Source organism: Saccostrea echinata, unplaced genomic scaffold, assembly GCF_033153115.1.
Source record: "Saccostrea echinata isolate AGI-Se365-2 ecotype Australia unplaced genomic scaffold, CSIRO_AGI_Sech_v1 ptg000001l, whole genome shotgun sequence".
Taxonomy (NCBI): Eukaryota; Metazoa; Mollusca; class Bivalvia; order Ostreida; family Ostreidae; genus Saccostrea; species Saccostrea echinata.
Genome location: NW_026889750.1, coordinates 30,149,538 through 30,172,134, shown reverse-complemented (window position 1 = coordinate 30,172,134; position 22,597 = coordinate 30,149,538). Strand labels below are relative to the sequence as shown.

At 33.0% G+C, this 22,597-nt stretch overlaps 2 protein-coding genes across 2 annotated transcripts; one reads left to right on the top strand and one right to left on the bottom strand.

The window, feature by feature from the left end:
* Positions 1-5,408: 5,408 nt before the first annotated feature.
* Positions 5,409-14,499, bottom strand: LOC133189272 (INO80 complex subunit D-like). Its single transcript, XM_061324678.1, has 10 exons — positions 14,244-14,499; positions 12,486-14,008; positions 12,137-12,248; positions 11,129-11,347; positions 10,314-10,417; positions 9,485-9,618; positions 9,188-9,359; positions 8,374-8,640; positions 8,018-8,110; positions 5,409-7,852 (listed from the first exon to the last, which is right to left on the bottom strand). The coding sequence occupies exons 1-10, from the start codon at positions 14,462-14,464 to the stop codon at positions 6,744-6,746; spliced, it is 3,954 nt and encodes a 1,317-aa protein (XP_061180662.1). The 5' UTR covers positions 14,465-14,499; the 3' UTR covers positions 5,409-6,743.
* A 2,783-nt stretch (positions 14,500-17,282) lies between these two features.
* Positions 17,283-18,671, top strand: LOC133177296 (uncharacterized). The gene is made up of 2 exons (XM_061312385.1): positions 17,283-17,375; positions 17,734-18,671. Exons 1-2 carry the CDS (start codon positions 17,296-17,298, stop codon positions 18,653-18,655), a joined length of 1,002 nt encoding a protein of 333 aa, XP_061168369.1. The 5' UTR covers positions 17,283-17,295; the 3' UTR covers positions 18,656-18,671.
* The last annotated feature ends 3,926 nt before the right edge of the window (positions 18,672-22,597 follow it).

Sequence of the window (22,597 nt, the reverse complement as noted above, 5' to 3'; positions counted from 1 at the left end):
ATTAGATCACTGATCTTGATATGAAATCACCCATCAGACTTTACATTGAACTGGATGCAAGATCACACTATCTGACTTAAAAATTGACCTGTAAAGAGAATAACTAACCCAGATCTAGACATAGAATCACCCTTTCTGACTAGAGCATTGATTTGAATATAATATCATCCTATCTCACTAGAGCATTGATCTGGATATAAGATCACCCTATCTGATCAAATCACTGATCCATAGAATCACCCTTTCTGACTAGAACATTGATCTGGATATAGAATCACCCTATCTGACTAGAGCATTGATCTAGATAGAAGATCACCCTTTCTAATCAGATCACTGATCTGAATACAAGATATTAAGATCATCTAATCTGTTTTAACATTGATCTAGATATAGAATCACCCTTTCTGACTAGTCCATTGATCTGGATATAGATAACCCTATCTGTTTTAACATTGATCTGGATATATTTACATTTCAAATGTCTTTGTCCGAGATAAAATTACAAAATGTAAAAATACTTTATTTCTACATAAATCTACTGGTTCATCGATAGGCGCGGTTAAAAAAAAATCACGTGCAGGGCGGGACAAATAGAGACAGAAGCGGGGCTATTAGCACGGGAATTTGCAGAATCAGGAGCATGTAAATATAAGGAATAACTGTCAGATTTTTTGGATTCATGACGATGATCAATCGATTGGCTTGCGTGATAATTTTATGCATAAACGCCGAAGGCGTTTATGCAAATTATCACGCAAGCCACTCGATTGATCACATCATGAATCCAAAAAATTAGACAGTTATTCCTTAAATAAAATTGCCCTATCTGACTAGAGCCTTGATCTGGATATCTGACTACAGCATTGATCTGGATATAATATCACATTATTTGACTTTAACATTGATCTGATGTAAGATCACCCTCTCTGACTTCAAAATTATCGATCTGTAAACAGAATCACCCTGTACGACCAATATTGATCTGAATATAGATCACCTATTTGACTTCAAAATTGATCTGTACTTGTAAATAGAATCACCCTATATTACTAACATTGATCTGGGTATAGAATCTCCCTATCTGATCAGAACATTCATCTAGATATACATGTAAGTGTAACCTGCAAGGAGAAAAATGGAATAAAGCAGACTAGGATTCGATCTCCCTCCTGAAGACACCAACCCTGGCTCTTCCCTTGCAGGTCTTTCACCTGTCACATCCTGTGCAAGGCACCAAATGTAACCAGTGAGGAGAACAACAAGATGAAGCAGCCCAGGATTCGAACATGGGCCCTCTGAATCACTAGTCAGGTGTTCTCTACCAACTGAGCTTTCTGGTCTCTGGCAATCAAATTTGTCTTGACTGCCCATAAGCATCACCATACATTGCCAAAAGTTCTGATCAAACTGGATTGTTGTTTTATCCTAATTACTGTTCTGATCAGATGGTTAATTCTTTTATATGTTATCATGTTTTCAATGTATAAAAACTGCCATCTCACCAAACATTAATCAAAACATTAAAATTGCCCACCTAATGAGTCCACACAGAGGAATCACCCATCTGATAGATAATTCTAATGAAACATCCACCTTTAGAACAGTAATCTCTACAATTGCCCTGATTGATTTATAGATATCAGCAAATAAATAATAACAACAATTACAGATATTTCACAGTTGTTATTAGATTTTTAGGTCATGTTTTGAACACAATAATGTTATAATTTATATAATTACAACAACTTTATAACAACTTTAATAAAACAAGATTATTCTTCACTCATATTTAACATTCATACAATACACATTGATTTCAACACCTTCACATGAAACACCTCAGATCACAAAGGGACAATATAAAAGGGGGGGCTAAAAATCCCCATTGTTTCTATTTCCAAAGCAGAAAAAGAAAAGAAAAATGCGGGGCCTTGCTCATTTTCTTTATGTGTTGAATGACTGAAAATAAAACATGCATGATTTTATATGAATAATCTTTAACAATGATATGTACAAATTCTAATCTAAATCAAAATAAAATATAGCACACTCTGAATCGTCACATTAATTATGCAGTTTCTTTCCAAGAATTGCAGTATCATATATACATGACTCAGTACATACATGTACATTCACTTTTCTAATAAAAAATATTTTGTGAGCAAAGTTTTAAATTGCAATATTTTACATCTAACATTGAATTCTCTCCAAGGACTAAATAAATCTAACTCACCAGGTAATAGCTGACAATTATATAACACTGTAGTTTTTTCCTGCTGTTTGGAATTAATTCAATCACTTTAAGTAAAGGTGTGCATTTAATTTTCAATTTGTGCATTAAATTTCTCAAGAATTTAAAGGACTAAAAAATTCAGGGATTTTAATTTTTTTTTTCAGAATATACATATGACACAGAAATTTACTGTTGCCTGATATTTTTCAAAAAAAGGAAAATAACTTTTGTGAAGAGAAAAGCCTTTTTAAAGATTTTTTTGTACTGATATTTTTGAGGTCCACACAAAAAACCTACTTGTATGAGTTTTACAACCTTCTTTTACTCACGAATACCTGTACTCCTTGCCACAGACCATTTATTTGTGTTAAATACATGTATGTAGAATATTTCCATAGTCACAGATATTAATAATACTAGCAGATAGATTCCAAACCAAATCGTGAATAAAAGTTGTTGTAAATTATAGTTGGTTTACAGTATTGTTCCTTCATATTAATTGAATGCTATCCATATATAGAAGTCAAATTGATGACAAATTCCACTCTACTTTTCATGCTGATAAGTCCATACACTTTTATACATTTTCACAACAGGGCATTCTTTGAATTGACCAGCCTACCTTTAGACTCTGACATTGTTCAAACAAAAGATACTAACAGTCACACAGAAATAGGAATAAAACAAGATGTGTTTGTGAAACACTGATGCCCCCGTATGGCAGCTTATGGTGAAGGTTAAAGTTTCTCAAATGCAAGTCAAAATCCAGGCCAAAAGATAAAAAATGTTGATACCCAAAGAAAGGTCTTGTCTCCAGGAATACACCTGTGAAATTTGAAAGACCTAGATACAACTGTTCAAAGGTTATGGCCAAGGTTAAAGTTTTTTAAATAAAAGTCAAACGTCAAGGTCAAGGTCAAAGTGGTTGGTATCCAAAGGAAGATCTTGCCACAAGGATTACATATGTGAAGTATGAAAGCCCTAGCATCAACCATTCAAAAGTTATGGCCAAGGTTAAAGTTTTTCAAAAGTAGGTCAAACTCCTAGGTCAAGGTCAAAGGGTGAAAGTGGTTGGTATCCAAAGTAAGGTCTTGTCACATGGATTACTAATGTGAAGTATGAAAGCCCTAGCATCAACCATTCAAAAGTTATGGCCAAGGTTAAAGTTTTTCAAAAGTAGGTCAAACTCCTAGGTCAAGGTCAAAGGGTCAAGGTGGTTGGTATCCAAAGGAAGGTCTTGTCACAAGGATTACATATGTGAAGTATGAAAGCCCTAGCATCAACCATTCAAAAGTTATGGCCAAGATTAAAGTTTTTCAAAAGTAGGTCAAACTCCTAGGTCAAGGTCAAAGGGTCAAAGTGATTGATATCCAAAGGAAGGTCTTGTCGCAAGGAATACACATGTGAAGTTTGAAACCCTAAGCACCAACTGTTCAAAAGTTATGGCCAAGGTTGAAGTTTTTCAAAAGTAGGTCAAACTCCAAGGTCAAGGTCAAAAGGTCAAAGTTGTTGGTATCCGAAGGAAGGCCTTGTCACAAAGAATACACATGTGAAGTTTGAAACCCCAAGCACCAACTGTTCTGAAGTTATGGCCAAGGTTAAAGTCTCATAAATTTTTTGCAAAAGTGGGTCAAACTCCAAGGTCAAGGTCAAAAGGTCAAATATGATGGTACCCAAAGAAAGGTCTTGTCACAAGGAATACACATGTGAAATATGAAAGTCATAGCTCCAACCAATCAAAAGTTATGGGCAAGGTTAAAGTTGACAACAGACAGACAGACAAACGGACAAACAGACAGACAGGACAAAAACAATATACCCCCTGGATCTTTTGATCCGGGGGCATAAAAATTAAAGACATCAACTGAGATCTAAGAACTAGAAAATGAACAGAAACCAGTGCACTGATTACATACCTCTTCACAACTGTTAGCATTCTCTACCTCTTATAAACAGTGTGGATGTATATTTGATCACAATTTCATTGTAAAGCTGAAAATATTTTACCAAGAAACACACTTGTAAAGTACTACATCCACATATACGTATAGTCTGGATAAATCTTACATCTGCAACCTGAATTCTTTCATCATTGTCCAAAATATTGACTCAACTTGAGAATATTTTTATCAAATAACAATAACTTTAAATTTCCTGTATATAAAAGTTTCTCCACATTTCAAATAAATTACTCCACATATACCTATATTCAAACCTTCCAGTGCTTCTCTGCCTAAACATGCTAAAGGCATATGTAAAACTACATGTATAAGCAAGCTCTTTTTCCCATCAGTAAATGTTTTACCATTATATATTTGTTCTTAAAATGATGAATTTTCTTGTGAAACAAAAAAAAGTGAGTACACTAAGTGACCACACTTACTATTGCACTCCATTTGTACATAAAATGAGATAAATGGTGTAAAAATTGCTGATATCCCAGAAACATAAATTACAATTGCAAAATTCAAGTTTTGGATTTTCTATTAAAAAAAAAAGTAACTGTGCTCACAAAAAATAAAAGAAATAATATGACTCATTGATGGAAATAATCCCTCAAATAATGAAACAATATTGAACAATAAATTCTTTAGAAATATTCATCTTACTCGTCTAAGATTTAGGGGTTTTTTTGGACACAAATATGATAAGAAAATCGAAAAAACTTGAATTGCATATAAAAATCTTTAAAATTATAAAAAAAAAAAAAAAAAAGAGAGATAAATGAATACTACAGGTATATGGACATACTGTATATCAGGTACTTTAGATTGCACACATGATTTGATATCAAACTTTTAAATACTACCCTATTATAGTGATTAATGATCGTTATCCTTCAGTGCAGTCATACAAATTTTTCGTTTACACATGTGATTTTCAAAAGGAGATCTAATTTATAATTAAAATGCACACAATTACAGCATACCTTCTGAGGCAAAATTTGACAGAAATGGCCAGTTAACTTGACATTTTATATATAAAAGAAATATTAGTCATTTATATCAGATAGAGTTATCTCTCTTATCGGAGTATCGATGGAAAGAGAGGACTAAATATTAAATGAGTTCTTTCTTCTTTATATATATATATATATATATATATATATATATATATATATATATATATATATATATATATATATATATATATATATATATATATATAAGCCTGCATGTGGATTTTTCTTTTTACAAAGAACTCTCCACAGAGTTTCAAATAAATCTAGAATTTGGGGAAAAGTATATTGTTTAAAGTTTTGAATTCTGCGGTGCCTACCATATTTAAACATTATAGCCTTTGAAAACTTGAATGCACACACAACAGCAAGTCTTATTAATTGCAATTACATCTTCTATAAAATACTGTCTACACGGCTGTACTTAATGTGTCTGTTAACTATAATAACGTACTTGTCTTATCATGACGTTACTATCCAAATGTGATAAATACAATGTAATGTTAACATTACAACCATTCTATAACAAAGAAGAGCTGCCTCTATTTGATTAATATACAGTATTTAAATATATAAGCTAGAATATACGCACATTTAGAGCAGAGTAAATAATGGTTTTAAATTAATCCCTGTTTTGATGACCCGATTCACTTTTTGAAAAATTTCATATACCTTTATACAATAACCCACTACAACAAAACGAAAACAACAACAGAAATACTATATAAACATGCAATATACATGTACGTCTAGAATTTCATCTTGTAATACATAATTTCTTGATAACAAACAATAATAACAAAACAATACTCTGTAGAATATTTCTCAAAATTTCTGTAAGTTCTCTAAACTTTAACTTTAGCAATATATGTTTTCATCAGCATAGTATACACACTTGCAGCAAAAATAAATTAATAGTAGTTAATAATGAATGAATATCTATGGTATCGTACAAATGTGTGTCCTCAATATAAAATATTTTGATGCTTTTTATACTAAAATGCAATCTTTACATAATGTATATTTTGGGATGCAATTTCAAATTATATAATAAACATTATTAATGTTTGCCTCTCTCACATAAGCAGTTGTAATTCTATAAACAAAACATTTGTGTTTAAACTCAAATGAAAATTCTTAAAATATTAGTATTATGTCCTTACTTTTGTGTTCAAATGCAAAACAGTTTTATAAAACGAGGTCTACATCTACATTTACAAAGATGAGGATATACATATAAAACTATGAAATCTATGGAATGGCACAAACAATGAAATCACATTATATACATGTATTACAACACAAGTACTTGAAACAGTATCACAAAACAGTCAGATCTCTAAATTCATTGGTAAACATTATACATAAACATGTACCTACATAAACCAAGCCTTCAATGATGAATAATTTTCCCAAAGAAAAATATAAATCTTAAAAATATTTTTATATAAAAAGAATTAAAACTGACTTATATTACCTGCACTCCAGTCAAAGGAACAAAACCTAATAGTTTATTCATAAATAAGAAAACTAACGACTACTTGGTCAGTACTAGGAGCCATTGCCACTGGATGCCGTAAAAGATTTAGCAAACTGCTGGTGACCAAACCCCGGAATCCCCTGTAATGTCCCCCCAGGAGGGTGTGTCACATGGTGAGATGATGCTACTCCCTCCCCCACTTGATTCACACGGTCTGTATGTTGAGCATTCATGTTATACTTCAAGTTTGTCATCATATCATTTGTTCCCTGAAGATACATCCCATGCATTGGATAACCATTCTGATATGGTGGGACCTGCCCGGAGGTGATTGGCCAAGGAGTCTGGGTCATCGGTAAGGAACCCTGCATCGAAACAGGGAGTCCCTGGGTCTTGGTGGCTAGCTCTGGTAACTGGTTCAAAACCACTTTGTTTGACGGTGCAACTTTTTGTTGTTTGACATCAGATGTGGGAGATGTGATAGACCCCTGCTGAATCATCTCAGAAATGTTAGAATGAGTTCCAACTGGTTGTACTTGTGAGGATCCTAAAGTAATATGCTGAGGGTATGAATGATTTGGCAAAGCTTGAGAGGCAACATAATTTGGTGGTGTTTGATTGACCATAGGTTGACTAATGACATAATTTGTGGGAGTCTGATTCACCAGTGCCTGACTAGCAACATATGCTGGAGGCGTAGGATTGTTCATAGCCTGAGTGGCAGCATAGCTTGGAGGGGTCTGAAACTGTGAGTACTGTGAATTGTTTGTGTACATAATGCTACTTTGAGTAACAGTCTTATTAGTAGTCAGTACCTGACCAGGTATCTGGGGGTACGTAACACCTGTAGTTTGGTAAGAGTTAACATTAGCACCAGAAAATGGAATATTGGTTTCTGACACAGTTGTCTTTGGAAGCAACTGCTCAGAAGCTGATAAACTTCTAGCAATTGCATTGATGCTTTCTTGGTCCTCTCTGTTGTTAAGACCACCCATTGGCCCAGAGTTGGTCGAGCTGTTCCCAGAACCAAACAGAATCTGTTTAAGTTGTTCTTCATCTAAATCTAGATCAAAGTTTTCAAACGTCTTTTGAGCATTTGAAACATCCATATTAGCAGCTGCCAGATGCCTTTCAAGTTCCTCAAATTCTTCACTGGTAGGATTAAAGTCTCCATTTTTACCTGTAATATACAAGTCAACATGAAATTAAAAATAACAGCAAATCTAACTTTAAGTTATAAACAATCATGCATGTAAAAGAAATATTTTTTTTAAAATAATACATTAAACATAACAAATCTTAAAAACATCTGTTTCACAGCTTTCTTCTGAATCTAACTCCTTACCAAATAAATTGAATGCTTCATCTGGCAGTTTATTAAAGACATCTTGGAAATCTGGTTCTTCAAGAAGTTTAGAGGCTTGTTCCAATGGCAATTCTACAAAGATAAACCAACATAATATCTTCTGAAAATCATATGGAGAGTTTGCCTGTTAGATCTGTTATTTACATTTTTATATGTCACATTAATACATGTACAATGTTGATTAAAATTCAAAATCTTAGATTACATCAATTCTGTATCAAATATACTGTAAATGCTTTTTTAATGAAAACAGAACCTAAAATCTTCACGTAAATGAAATCTTTTTATTTTCAAATTAACAATATGTTCAGTCTGAGCTCTCCAGCACTACAAACCTGTATTAAAGTTGTCCACTCCACCCAGCATGTTCTCAGACAGCTCTGTCAGTGAGTTTTTCTCCTGTCTAGTCTTTACTTGTACTTGTATTCCTCCCATTGCAGCTACTGGGGGACTGTTCTGGGGTTTGGGGGGCACCGTCACGGGTGACACAGTGTTCTTTATGGATTCCTCTGGCTGTGGTGTGATGTACTGTTTGGTTTCACCACCGTTAGGTGGAACTGGAGGGGGCTCTGTGACTTTGGGTGTAACTGCTACTGGCATTCCTAAAATTGTTTCATACATGTTACATTTGTATCGTAGTATTTCAGTCAAGGTGACAAGAGGATTTTAAAAGTTCTGTCCTAATTCTTGGGGATGCTTTTGTACAACCTGATGGAAACAAGCATATATAAAATGAACTACTTACTTGGAGGGGAAATTCTTTTGTTTTTATCAAAAGTGACTAGGGACTAAATATTGTGATTTTCATGATTACAAGTTTATCATTATTATCATTTGAAATAACAGTTCCTTTGCTAAATATTATAAAGAATCTAATTTTAATGAAGAGTCTTTGCAAAAATATTAAATCATCTACATGTATAAATATTCAGGTACATGTATAAACTTCTTCAGTATGACAGAAATGCATTCCAAAATTTAAATACCATGCAATGCTCCTTGACTTTGTAAAATGGTTAATGATATCAAATTTTACAGATACAAATTTCACCATTTTCTCAAAAATTTTGTTCTTGAAAAATTCCTTTTGGAACAACTTGACAACTGGTATATACTAAGTGAACTTCAACATGACAATAAGGATTTTACCAGTTATTCCGGTGGGTTCACTTGGAGGAGAGGGTTTCTGAGGCCTGGGTGGTTTACGAGCATTCTTTTTCTTCTTTCCTTTTCGTGGTGGTCTGGTCAGGGCTGAAGGCTTGGTCTTCTTCCTGATACGCTTCTGTTTGGACTCGGAATCCTGGTCCTTGAAGTAATTATCCTGTAAGCATAAAATGTAAAATTTCAAATCTGGAATTCTCATTACTACTTACTATTCTGCATAAAGTGAGGTCACAAAACACAATTAAAAACTGGTTTACATTTTTTAAAGTTAATAATACTCACAGCTTTCATAGCATGTTCCATACACAGTGGAAGTTCATGGCGTATGTCAAACACTGGTGTACAACACTGGGTGTTGTCAGCGAACTTAGCCGTGCAGTAGTCAAACAATTGCTGGTCCACGTTATACATAATATCTTCACATTCATTAAGGATAAACCAAACAGAAACAAGTGTCAGCTCAGATTGATGTGTTATAGTCTCAAGTAACAATATATAATTTTTTTTTTATCAAAAATCTATTAATAATTATATTATAAACAGGTATTCAGCATTGCAATTTTGTGTAAAATAAAAATTCAATAAACCTCAGGAAACTCCTTAAAATATGAACTTTTACATATACTCATTAATATTTACATTTCCAATGTCTTTGTCTGAGATAAAATTACAAATTGTAAAAATACTCTATTTCTACATAAATCTACTGGTTCATCGATAGGCGCGGTTAAAAAAAATCACGTGCGGGGCGGGACAAATAGAGAGAGAAGCGGGGTTATTAGCACGGGAATTTGCAGAATCAGGAGCTTGTAAATATAAGGAATAACTGTCAGATTTTTTGGATTCATGACGATGATCAATCGATTGGCTTGCGTGATAATTTTATGCATAAACGCCTTCGGCATTTATGCAAATTATCACGCAAGCCACTTGATTGATCACATCATGAATCCAAAAAATTAGACAGTTATTCCTTAAATGAAGACTTTATACTACATATCATTTAATCTGAAATGTATACATACCCATACTATATTGATAGTGATAACTATATTTTAATTATTTGGAAATGTATACTACAATGATAATAATGTGCAATTGTCAAGGATACGAGACAGACAGTGATTGGTGTAGGGAAGGACAGGATTTTTACACTGCTCTTCATCCTCAGGCTTGTAACAACATTGTCTTCTTTCTAATCCCCGCTTTTTGAACCTGTACATTGTAAATATTCTTATCAATAAGAAATGACTCCTGTAATTCTTGTGGAATACTTCTCTGTACAATATAACAGTGTATTGTTACAAACCGTATATTTGTAAATACATAATAAAACAGACGCTGAACCTGACGTGTTACAACTACAAAAAGAAATTAAAAATTACTGATTAAAAATTGAACTTAATTAATATAATGACAAAATGTTATATTAAATGTTTCATATGGGTACAACATTAATAAGTGGTTTTTAGGGGCTAAAGGTGCTAACTTAGATATCGCTCATAGTGTTATGAGCACTTGGCATTTAAGCAACATTTGCCTATAAAAGACAGCTGTTTTGTGAGTAGAAGTCAGTTGATAACAGGGGCGACTCAGTACACTTCAAGTATCAGACAGCGATATGTACCAACATTATCAAGTCTAAGTAAGCATTGGTGGAAGAGTCAATCACTAGTTAATAGAAACGTCCTGGATACCCTCTGTTTGTTACAATAACTTTTTGCTTCTTGTTGAATATTTAAGTCCTGGTATATGTATTCATTACGTTTTGTCAATGTGCATTTTAATAGTAATTGTTATTCAATTTATTTAATACTACATGTATATGTACACTGCATATGAAAATTTAGTAATTCATTGAAAATGGCTATTCTTGGTAATGTTTGACGATTCATGAAAATAAAATTCATAAAAATAAAATCATACCTGTCAATAATTTTATCCTGCTGATGCATCATTTCTTTAACAACAGCTACCATTTCCCTGGGTCCTTCCCTAGAGGCTTTTATAAGGGCAAGCGTTGTACTATTTTTAGACTTTTGATGAGAATGGTTGGTCTTGTGTGACTTCCTGTACTGAAAGCACCTCCTCCTATACCGAGCCCTCAACAGGGCAAGTTTTGTTGTCCTTAGAATGTCTGCAGCCCTGAGAAAGGTAAAATATATTAATTTTATATATGTATGACTAGTAATATTATGTAGAACTTTGTACATGTACTGTGGACTCATCATCATTTGTGGGGGACTAATATTGTTCATGGATTTCGTTCCCCCTAACCAATGAATTTACATACCTATGAAAGACAAATCTGTTTACACATCAAATTATTGAATCCTCTGTATTTAAAAAATAACCAAAAAATTGTATCCAGATGAATGAATATTTTGATTGCCCTTGAACATTAATTCCCATGAATTAAAATGATTCCACGGTATTCTGTTTCAAAATAGAGATCCTATACAAATGAAACCATATTAGCTATATCATTTACCACATAACATTCATGTATGAAGTTTTATTCTCTTCCCCTTTTGATTTTATTCTTAATCATAAGTAGATGACAATAACAAGGAAGAAGTAATATAAGATTCTTGTACTTCAATTCAGACTTTCTTAATATTTTCATTGAGAAATGCACAGTAGGAAGTACAGAAAACTTGCACTGGCATACCAACAGCCAGTCATCAATACAGTCAACTTGAAATAAGGTAACTGTGAGTTAACTCGCATCACATCCACACTGGAAAAATAAACCCATAACCATGTCTAATCCTGGATTGACAGTGAATTGTTACATTAATTTCATAAGGTAATGTAAGTTGACCTACAATAAGTAGAACTGCAGTGTGGACATAATTTAAGTTACACAGGGATAAAATTGATCCTTATCAACTTAAACAACAGTGGACCAGCCCTAAGTTCACATGTACTTACTCTTCTTCATCCTCAGGCATCTCCTCATCTGAAGAAGGGGAGAACCAGTCTGGTTGCCATGACAATATTTCTTCACTGTCAGAGTCGCTGGTTTCTTCCAAGGAATCAAAACCTGAAAAATTATACACATAATGCAACTTGAAGAAATTTTCATTTGCTAATAACGTTTTTTATACTTCCAAAAATAAATATAACAGTAACCATGGCTAAATGCAAGTTAAATTCAATAAAATATACTAAAATGCAAAATACAGAAAATGCACAAAGTGATGTTAACAAATTCAATTTCTTTATGCTGATACGTGATATGTATTTTCAACTGCCCTCAAATATAACTATGGTTTTCTACCTGCACCAACAAGATCATGTTTTTCTTTCTTCTGGTTCACAATATCTTTGTAGTAGTTCACAACTTCATCTTTCTTAAATTTTTTCTTTAACACAGTGTCATCACATTCCATCTTAAACTTATGAGGTCTTGTTATGGCTGATGATGGTAGATTGTTTATTACATTGGATCCAAAGAGAGCATGTGTAGAAATCTTAGATTTGTTAGTTTTTGCTGGCTTACTTTCATATGGAGGGGGTGGAGGGATGTCTTTGTGTGTTACACCAGATACCGACTGGGTCTCAGTTTTAATTTCGGCTGTGGTCTTAATGGAGGGGGAATACCCAGAAGCTATGGACTGGGAGTAAGATGGGGGTGGGGGAACAGGTGGGGGTTGTTGTTTACTTGGTATTAAGGTACTATATTTCTCCTTTTCCTGAACATTTTTCTGTTTTAGAGCTTCCCCTGCCAATGATGATATATTATCTTTCACAGAATTTTGAGTGGACAAATGAGCAACAGTTGAACTGAGAGGTAGCGATGTTGACCCTACATGATTATGTACTGGTTCCTGTGGAATTGGAAAACTACTAAGACCCATAACCATCTCAGAGCTGAATAAGTTTTGTGGTAGTTTTGGCACTGAGTTAGGCATTCCAGGCAACAATTCCAGAGGCATCCCATGGGGGATTCCATGAGGGAGAAATCCTTGTCCCGGGAGACTGAAATTTGTTGGTGTTTCTGGTAGACTATTAACTCCATGGGGCATTAAATACACAGGTAGCGAGTTCACAGAGTTTCTTTTATGACTACTTGAATTTAAAATTCCTTGTGTTTGCTGGCGTGGTGAAGCTTCATTGGAACTACTTGGCACCGTTCTATCAATGAAATCATAATGGTTAACAGCACTTGATGCAGATGAGTTATTGAAATTGTAGCATGGAGATTGTGACTGAGAATTTGATTCTTGGTTTCGTTTTAATTTATCTTTGATTCTGTTCTGAGCAATTTTGGTTTGTAATCTATTCATTGTACGAGAACTTTTGGCCTTTCCCTTCTCCTTGGCCTTGCTTCCTGTGTCAAACTTTGGTTTAATTTTCTCCAATTTTTCTGCAAGCTCTGGATAGAGCTTAGCAATGGAGGATACCCCCATACCACCATCTCCTGGGGACTTGGAACCATGTGAACCCTGAGATCCGACTGACAGAGGGGGCTCATGGTAGGGGCTGGACGAAGGAAGAAGTGTATTGACTGTGGTAATTGTTTTCTCCTCACCACCGGGATCAGTAAAAGCATAAGGATCATCTACATCCTCAGTCTGCGCATTAAATACATCACTTTTTAGAACTTTACTCAATCTTCTGAGATCATTTCCAGGCAGAGAAGAATTAAGTTTGCTTGAGTTGAATCTAGAGACCCTGTCTTTGAATGGTAGCTTATCTCTAGGGACTGTTGGTAGGTGTTGCACTGTTGTTTTGGGAGGCTTCTGTTTTTTCTCCTTCTTTGGAAGCATTCCCAGAACTTGCATGTGGTTGTTACAATATCTGTAGGGCAAATAACATCCATTAAAATTTCGAAGTTGTATGTGATTCACTTTATCAACTCAATGCTAAATATGTCAAAGCACTACCTTAAACACTTCAAAATGTTAAGAATCGGTTTACTTACTTTCAGCTGCCTACTTTAATTTTAAAAACACATCAATACCATGAAATTTTGCTCAATCTTAATTGTATACTACACTGAGTATTTATGCATTCAACATATTAACTAACTTACTCTCGTTTTTCATGTAATGGGATTGCCTGAGTACACATTTGTTTGCTGGACTTGGCCACATATGCACACCGCCTGAATGGTGCCGTAGGATCCTCCAAAATGTGGCGCACACAGAAACCATATCCATTGAGGCGGTGCTGATTACATATTTTGGCACTGAATGAACATAGAGGTTTGTGATCAGCTCCCGAGGTGTAATGAATGTTTTTACCTTCATACATTATCTCCACAATGGAGGGCCCTGAACTGTGTTACTAACTCTGCAAAAACAAGACACAATGGAACTGAAGAACTGTCAGTTTCTGATAAACTTTACATCTCAGCTTGCAAAGATTTATGATAATAAACATTCCAAATTTTGTTCTCCAAATTGGAAATAAACATAGCCAAACTATAATCATGATATTAATAAAACTTGATTAAATGGCATTTTGACAAGTGTAATTCCATCTGGATTTGACAAAAATTGAGCAATACTTTGCATCCCCTTAATGCTTTTATTGTATCTAACCCATCTGTAATATACTGTACTGAGCAAATTTTATTATACTGCACTGCATTACAAGTTACATGGAATAAAATAATATTCAGTAATTATCATATTATAAAAAAATCTTTAAAAACAGCATCTATAAAGATATAAATATCTATAGTCATGATTTATATCCAATGGTGTATGTGTATACTACGAGAGAATTATTGATTTTGGGGTAGGGATTGGTATGAACGATTCTACGCTGCAACTAGAATTTCCTCTGCTTCAAAAGAAAACGTAGAATATCAGATTTATTTTATTCATTTTGCAGATCTGTATTCGCGTAAATTAGTATATGTATAGAATGTAAGAGAAAAATATGCATAACAGAAATGTTTCTTACAGTATTCACACTTTCACATGTCCAATATGACAATGTAAACATTGCTACCGGAAGTTGTATTTAATTTAAAGTTGTGATTAAATTCTAAAGATATTTGCAATGAATTACAAAATCCATATATCTTAAAAGTCAAACGAGGTATATCAATCCTTACTTTTAAATTTTATTTCGTATTTCACTTCAAAATCGATTCGATTTTTCTTTCACTTTTTCAGTATTTCATCGTTTAAAAATGATAGTTTCAAATATATAAAAAACATTAAAACACTATTATTCATTTTAAACAAGCTTTACACCATTGATTTTGGAATTATATAATTACTCATACCTTCACATTGTTTTGATAATGTTGATTATTAGTCCCTATTGCTATTTCTGTATATTGCAAATGTCTTCCATCAAAATGGCTGCCGAGATATTCCTGTAAACTATGAATATTTATTATAGGTAAAGGGGCTCCGCAAGGTGAATCATTTTATGTGGACTGAAACTAAACAAAATACAAATTAAGCCCGTTTGTTTGACAAAAGGGACGAGTGCATATCATCCAAAAAATAAAAAAAGAAATTATCGATGATTTTCATTAATTTGAGGTTGAATTGCTTTAATGTAGCCTAATATGTTAAACGGAAAACCTTTGTAACGCGAATTTTCATTGGTTCATGGACTGAGTGCCCAAAGGGGTATATAAAAAAAAGTTTATTACTAGGTTCTTCGAAAATTTACTGTATGAAATTTTATCGTAATACTTTAGACAGAGTATTTATAATCGATCGAAACATATTTTGAAGAACAACTTCAAATTTTGGGACATGGGATGAATATGATTTGATTCTCATTTTACGGAGTAATATAAATACTATTTTTGTTGAATTGCAATTAAACTAAGAAAAATGTATTGAAAACTAAGAATTAGATATTTTTCGTATTTTTTTAAAAAAAAATAAAAAGTTAATATTTAGAATCAAAAATTGAAGAAGGGGCCTCACCTTGCTTCAGCAATCCGTTTTGAACAATGATATAATTTATCAAAAACTTTTGTGACTTACATGTTGATCTTTTTTTTTAAGATATGTAAGAATGAAAAAGAAGTAAACATAATTAATGTGTGCGTGTGTGTGTTTAGATATGAGATATATTCTAATGTATGACTTTTCTTCATATATACAAGCTGCCCAAGGATTTATTTATTTATTTATTTATTTATTTATTTTATTTTATTTTATTTTATTTTATTTTATTTTATTTTATTTTATTTTATTTTATTTTATTTTATTTTATTTTATTTTATTTTATTTTTAATTGTTTGTAATAATAGAAGAAACACCTATGTATAAATAAATTTCATTGAAATTATAGTCCATTGCTTATTTGCCATCACACCCTTATGTTAATAACATGTAAGACGGTTTACATGGAAATCAACTCTAACCGCTATTTTTTTTATTCTGAATCTGAAATGTCCATAATATTTTAGAGTTAATATATAGATAAATTTAAATTTCCAGTCCATAAAATTGTTCTTATGAACTTACGAGTAATGCATGAAATGCATGGAATCTTTTTTTTCTTTTGATTTAAAAAAAAAAAATCCGTTTGAGAAATATTTTTTGTGTTTAGGGCCGTTATAGTCTAAGATCCGCCACCACGTTTGGCTGTTTCCCTCTCTGACGTTAAATTCATGGTTACAAAAGATCCGTGATTTGAGGATATCCTCCCTCCATTAATCACACGCAGTTATTACTTCCGATGGGGCTGTCCTCCACATTTACCATCACATTAATTATTTAGTACGGAATATGAATATTGTGTTTGTATTGACATCAGTTTTATTGATTATCCCGACAGGTAAGGCATTTCCTTTAATTTTTTGTTTTATGTTCATTGTAAGTTTTATATATCTTAATCCACATATTCTTGCATGGATACAAAATTTCCACTCCAAAAACATCAAAAACATAAAGTGTTTCCTTTCTAATTTTAGCCCTCGCCCAATCACAGCAAGGTATGTATTAAAGGCAGAGAATTCAATAATATTAGTATATCTAATTTATTGTAAAAGTACCAGAGAAAGGATAAATCAAATAAATTTACATAATTATCAGTTCAAATTTAATCCACATAGAAAAGCATGCTAACCATTTAGTTTGTTGACAGACAATGGTTTGACAGTTATGTCCATGGCGCTGATTGGGGTGCTTGGCCTTCTGATTATTGCAGTCACCGGACTCGCCATTATGGTGGTCAAACTCAGGTCTGTATCCGCTGTCAGACAGAAAACAGGATGAAATCGTGTAAAAGTAAAATAAAATAACTGAGAGTATACATGTAAATACTTTATTAGACCACAAAGTCACTTTCATTTACGTGGTTCTCAACATGAATAGACCAATTAAACTGTGAGCAAACACATCAAGTCATGTATTAAAAAGTAATGACGGCAAATAAGCCATATTTTAATTTAAACATCGTTTTCTATATGTTGTTTTAAAAGTTTCAGAATCTGCATCCAAATACAATTTATGTACATTTCCTTTGGAATTTTAAGTAATACTGATTACATGTACATTAATTCTTTTAACCTCTGCTGAACTATGATTTATTTTCATTAGCTTTACAAAGAGAGTCCCATTGCGGAGACAGAGACAGTCAGAAAAATCCACGACCAAGCAGAAAAGCCAACAAAACACGCAACCCAGCATCCCACTGACTACAAGCGCCCCGGAGACCAGGGAGCCGGTGATGTCTGCGCTTTACGCCGAGGCAGAGACTCCACTAACAAGAAATACACATACAACGGTTACAGACGATGCTTCACAGCATTACGCAGAAGCAGGTTCCACAGATCATTATTCCGAAACACAGGCTTTCTCCGTTGTGGATGAACCAAAGCCTCAAGTTGGTGTCAAACGAGGGGGAAAATACGGTTACTCCACTGTTAATAAGACAAAAAAGAAAAACACCGAGCAAACCAACAAGTCATCTACACTGCCCCGCCATCTGCCAAATGATAATGTCTATATGCCCTTAACAGAGGGAGAATACGATCATTTAAATTCTCCGAGACCTAAAAACAAGAATCCGATAGGTCTTAGATTGTTACCATATCAAGAAGTAAGTTTGAGAAAAAAGAAATTAAACAAAGACCAGAAAGGACCCGAGGTACCCTATGATGTACCACCAAGTCATAAGAAAATGGACCCACAGGAAACGTACGACGTTCCGAAATCACAAAGTCAAATTGCAGCGGCACAAGAAACGTACGACGTCCCGCCATCTCACGATCAAACAGACGGAGCTCAGGAAACATATGACGTTCCAGGAAGCAACGTGCCGCTAAACGACTATGATGCACCTAGAGCCGCGAGTCAGGGAACGTACGATGTACCTCCTCCTTCCAGCCAAAGGGCGTTTCCCGGTCAGGCGACGTATGACAGACCCCCGCTGATCCCCTCAGCTGTTCAGAGCGTCTATGACGTGCCAAAGTCACAGAAAGACAAAACTGCCAGTCCCAAATCTAGTCCTAAATTGTGATACACAAATTTCTAAATTTGATTTCTATTTAATACAACTACATGTAAATCTGAATTCACAGATCAGAAATGACAATCTAAATCAGTCCTCCATCAGTGACTGACAATCACACACAGAAGCTGCATTGACTTCCATAGTGATAGAACATTTCACATACTGCATTTCATATTCAGTTAATTTAGATATATTGACTGTAGGGAGCAATATTAAATCAACATTAAATCATATAATTGTTTATTAATATTTTCTGAATGTTGAACGCTAAGAATAACCATGCATAAAAAGAATCATAGTTGTTTTCGTAAAGTTATACAGAAATTATTGAGTGACATGGAATAGTTATTAAATCATTTGTGTACTACAAGACCCGATTGGTTTATATTCAAAGATATTTGGCGGTGGAGGGGAAAATGAAATTTAAATTAACACAAAATAACATTCAGATTATAAATTTTCAAGGTGTCGTTTTTTTCATTTTAATATTAGCAGCCAAAAACAATGTTCGAAAATTGAAATTCTCGACATTTATGTTTTGTATAATATCATGCTGTTAATTTTGAATTAGCTGTAAATTTTATATTTACCTCCAGCCATTAAATTCAAAATCTACATCATGATAATAAAGTGACCGCATTCGTCCACCTGTAATTCCACAGAAGTTAGTCTTCCATAGGCCTGCTTGACTTTTTAAAGTAAATAAATAACTAAAAGTAAAGACACAATTATTTCCCTTTTTTAAATACTGAAAATGTGAAAACTTCAATAAATTGATATACAGACTTCTTTGGTAATAATTGATCATTGTATATTTGCCATTATAATGCTCTGGAAAAAAAACCTTGAAGGTATCAGAATTCCTTTTTCCCCCAAATTATTATTAGGGGGGGGGGGGTACTACCCATAGATTTTTTTCCAGGTTATGGTTCTTATAAAAATAAAAAGGACATTCTTAAGATCAGAGTTCCTATCAGACCCGTACGTAGCAACGTTTTTCAAAGGCGGGGGACCTCAAAAAAAATTGACGAGGGAAAGAAAAAGCAATTTAACTGCATAAACTCGAAAATCCTATTTCGGGGGAGGGGGTGGACTTCTCTGTAACTTTTCTTAACAAATGCTGAAATTTGTCCGAATTCAATCTTACAGCAACAAAAAGGATGTGTCTTGGGAGCAGCATCTAAATGAAAATTTACATATTAAAACTATAGCAAAAGACTATTCTAAAAATAGGGGGGGGGGCTCTCTAAAAAAAAAAAATCCAAACATCCGTAGCGTCCTTTATTTCGAGTTCAGTGGGATATATCGAATCAACGTATGAAGAAATAAATATTGATAATTGATAAAACGTCATAGATATATCTAAATGTCGAATTGAAGGACATAGCAGATGACTTATTTTCGTGTAAAGCTTTAAAATGAATTATGCATCATAAAAATATAAAAACAGGTCGGCTAATAAGGGGAAACAATTAATTAATACCCATGGGAATTACGACAGATTGTTGGAATACCTTGTGTCAAAATACTACATAGGTGTTGTCGATGGGGAACTCCAGCATCTTTTTAGATAACAACTTCAGAGTACTTATGCTGACTCAACGACTTTTAACAAAGTAATTTGTCACAAGATGTGAAAATTTCCGAGTTATTTTTATTGAAAAAGCAGTTCTCTGCGCTGTCAAAAAGCCTGGTCTTTAATCTAAAATAATAATTTATCATCATAAAGTTTTGAAAAGTCTTCAGTTTTACCATTGATATTGGAAAAATTTTGTGATTTTTTTTTCAAATTGGAGCTTTTTTTAAGATCCGTAATTAATAAATAGTTTACACCGCTTTTAGAATATGTTATTGAACATAAGAGCTGAAGTTTTCTTTCATTACTGCTAATATTTTCGTGAGGAGTTTAAAAAAATCCTACATTTTTCTTTGTTTGTAAAGATTTTTATGAAGTTTTGGAATTCAGTTAAGGTATAATTCACTGTGGTTGTTGAGAATTTGAAAATATTTAAAAGTGACGTATGATTTTGTAGAATCCCTTCCTTTGAAAGGGAATTCTGGGTATAAGTACGTGTTTAGAAGATATATATTCTTATCAATCTTCAAATTTTAATGCCTCATTACTATAGTATTTAAAGATTTCCAGCAAACTGATTTACAGTTATGTTACTTTTTTTTGTTTTCCTAAAGGATTTTTAAACTAAGGTACACCGTAGGTACCCATGTCTTACCTATATACATGTAAGATAAGAACTAAAACATAAATGTGTGTAAAACAATTTTCTTTGAAAAAATATCAAATATTAAATTTTCACTTGCAAATACTTAGAGGTATATTCGCAGATGGTGCATTTCTGCGTTGTAATGATTATTCTGTTTTGTTTTCTAAAACATATTTCGAGAGAGAATATTCAGCTTTGAAGAGCCACAAAGAAATAGCACGTATTAGGTATGAACTTTTTTTCCGAAAAAAAAAAACGATTTATATTATAATGCAAAATATATAGATCTACAATATTTGGTCAATGAGCGTTTTTGCTACTGCAAATGCCCAATTTTAGATTAATCTTAAGTTATAATGTATTCATAAAAGAGTCCAAAAGTCTTTCTAGCTTGCAAAATGACAAAACATACAGTTGGATTTTCGAAAAAGCTTTCTAAAGCATTTCTAAAACGTGAAACGTGATTTTTGACTCGATCAAGCTTTGTGGGAAAAAATGTAATCGGAAATTTCATGGCATACTATAATATAAATACAAAATAATTTATGCACATTTTGTCAGTGATAATCTATTTTCTAAAATTAAGAAGGCTTCTTTCAAATTATTGTTATTTTTGTCATTTTTTTCCCTAGATATCTAATTATTAAAGTTTTAATCATAAATGTTAAACATTTTAACCTGAACAACGTTGCTGAATAAATTACGACAACATACAAATAATAAATGATTAATATTTCCCCCTTTGGGCGGAGGATGTTTGAAATACGATGTTATTCAATAAAATTAGATTTCTCATCAATAATGACGCAGGTCCTTGCACAACAAACTTATAGCTGGCTCAACTTTAACTCCGGTTATTCTCATAATGCTTGAGGAAAAAAATCACATTCAAAATCATATAATAGTGCACAAAATACTGATTTCATTTCAATGTAATGTTTTTGTATATTTCAGAAACTCTTTTCTATGAATGCTTTAATATTCAAACAAAAATGATAACAAGCACATTTTTTTTCTCTCAGGAAAATTATTCATGTTTTTTAAATGATGGTCTAAAACTACAGTCACTTCCTATTATTTTTTTTCTCCAATACATTTGCAAAGAATATTTAGTTTAATTAAAGCAATGGATATCCCAATAAAAGAGTGATTGTTAAGTTATTCAACTCTACGTATAATCTATCATAACTAACACATCCGTAAAACCACATCACGTGATTCCAAAAAGTGACAACCGGACTCTGGATCATATTAATCCAATGTATCTATCATTCAGTCTGCGTTGAACATGTACCTCTTTCTTCTCTTGATTTCGTTTTATCCATTTTTTGTGAAAGGTGAGTATAATTATTAGTCTTTGCTAAAATTAGGATTATCTATTAAAAGAGAGACATTCATGACTGAATAGTGCTACAAGTAGAAATTGAATAAATTGTGTATTGGAAGAATTTTTTCTTTTGAATGTATTACTGTATTGTAAAATGGTTTATCGGATTCTAATGACATATGTCTAATATAACTACATATGTATTCCCCCATAAATTTGTAGTGAAGGTTTTTTATATACTCTACTATGAATGCTCTTAAAACTTTTTTTAAAACAACAACAAACAAACTGCAAAATACAAACAAACAAAAACAAAAAACAAAATAAAAAGAGAAAATATCATTGATGTTTCCTTGTACAGGTGATTGTCATGGTAATCAACTTTCGGCGGGAAATGGT

Excerpts from the sequence above, each read along its gene's own strand:
- LOC133189272 (XM_061324678.1), bottom strand. The coding sequence starts at position 14,464 with ATGTATGAAGGTAAAAACATTCATTACACCTCGGGAGCTGATCACAAA. Across the intron at positions 12,249-12,485 it reads ACATGATCTTGTTGGTGCAG|GTTTTGATTCCTTGGAAGAA; the intron begins GTAGAAAACCAT and ends ATAATTTTTCAG. Across the intron at positions 9,360-9,484 it reads TGGAACATGCTATGAAAGCT|GATAATTACTTCAAGGACCA; the intron begins GTGAGTATTATT and ends TTATGCTTACAG.
- LOC133177296 (XM_061312385.1), top strand. The coding sequence starts at position 17,296 with ATGTCCATGGCGCTGATTGGGGTGCTTGGCCTTCTGATTATTGCAGTC. Across the intron at positions 17,376-17,733 it reads ATTATGGTGGTCAAACTCAG|CTTTACAAAGAGAGTCCCAT; the intron begins GTCTGTATCCGC and ends TATTTTCATTAG.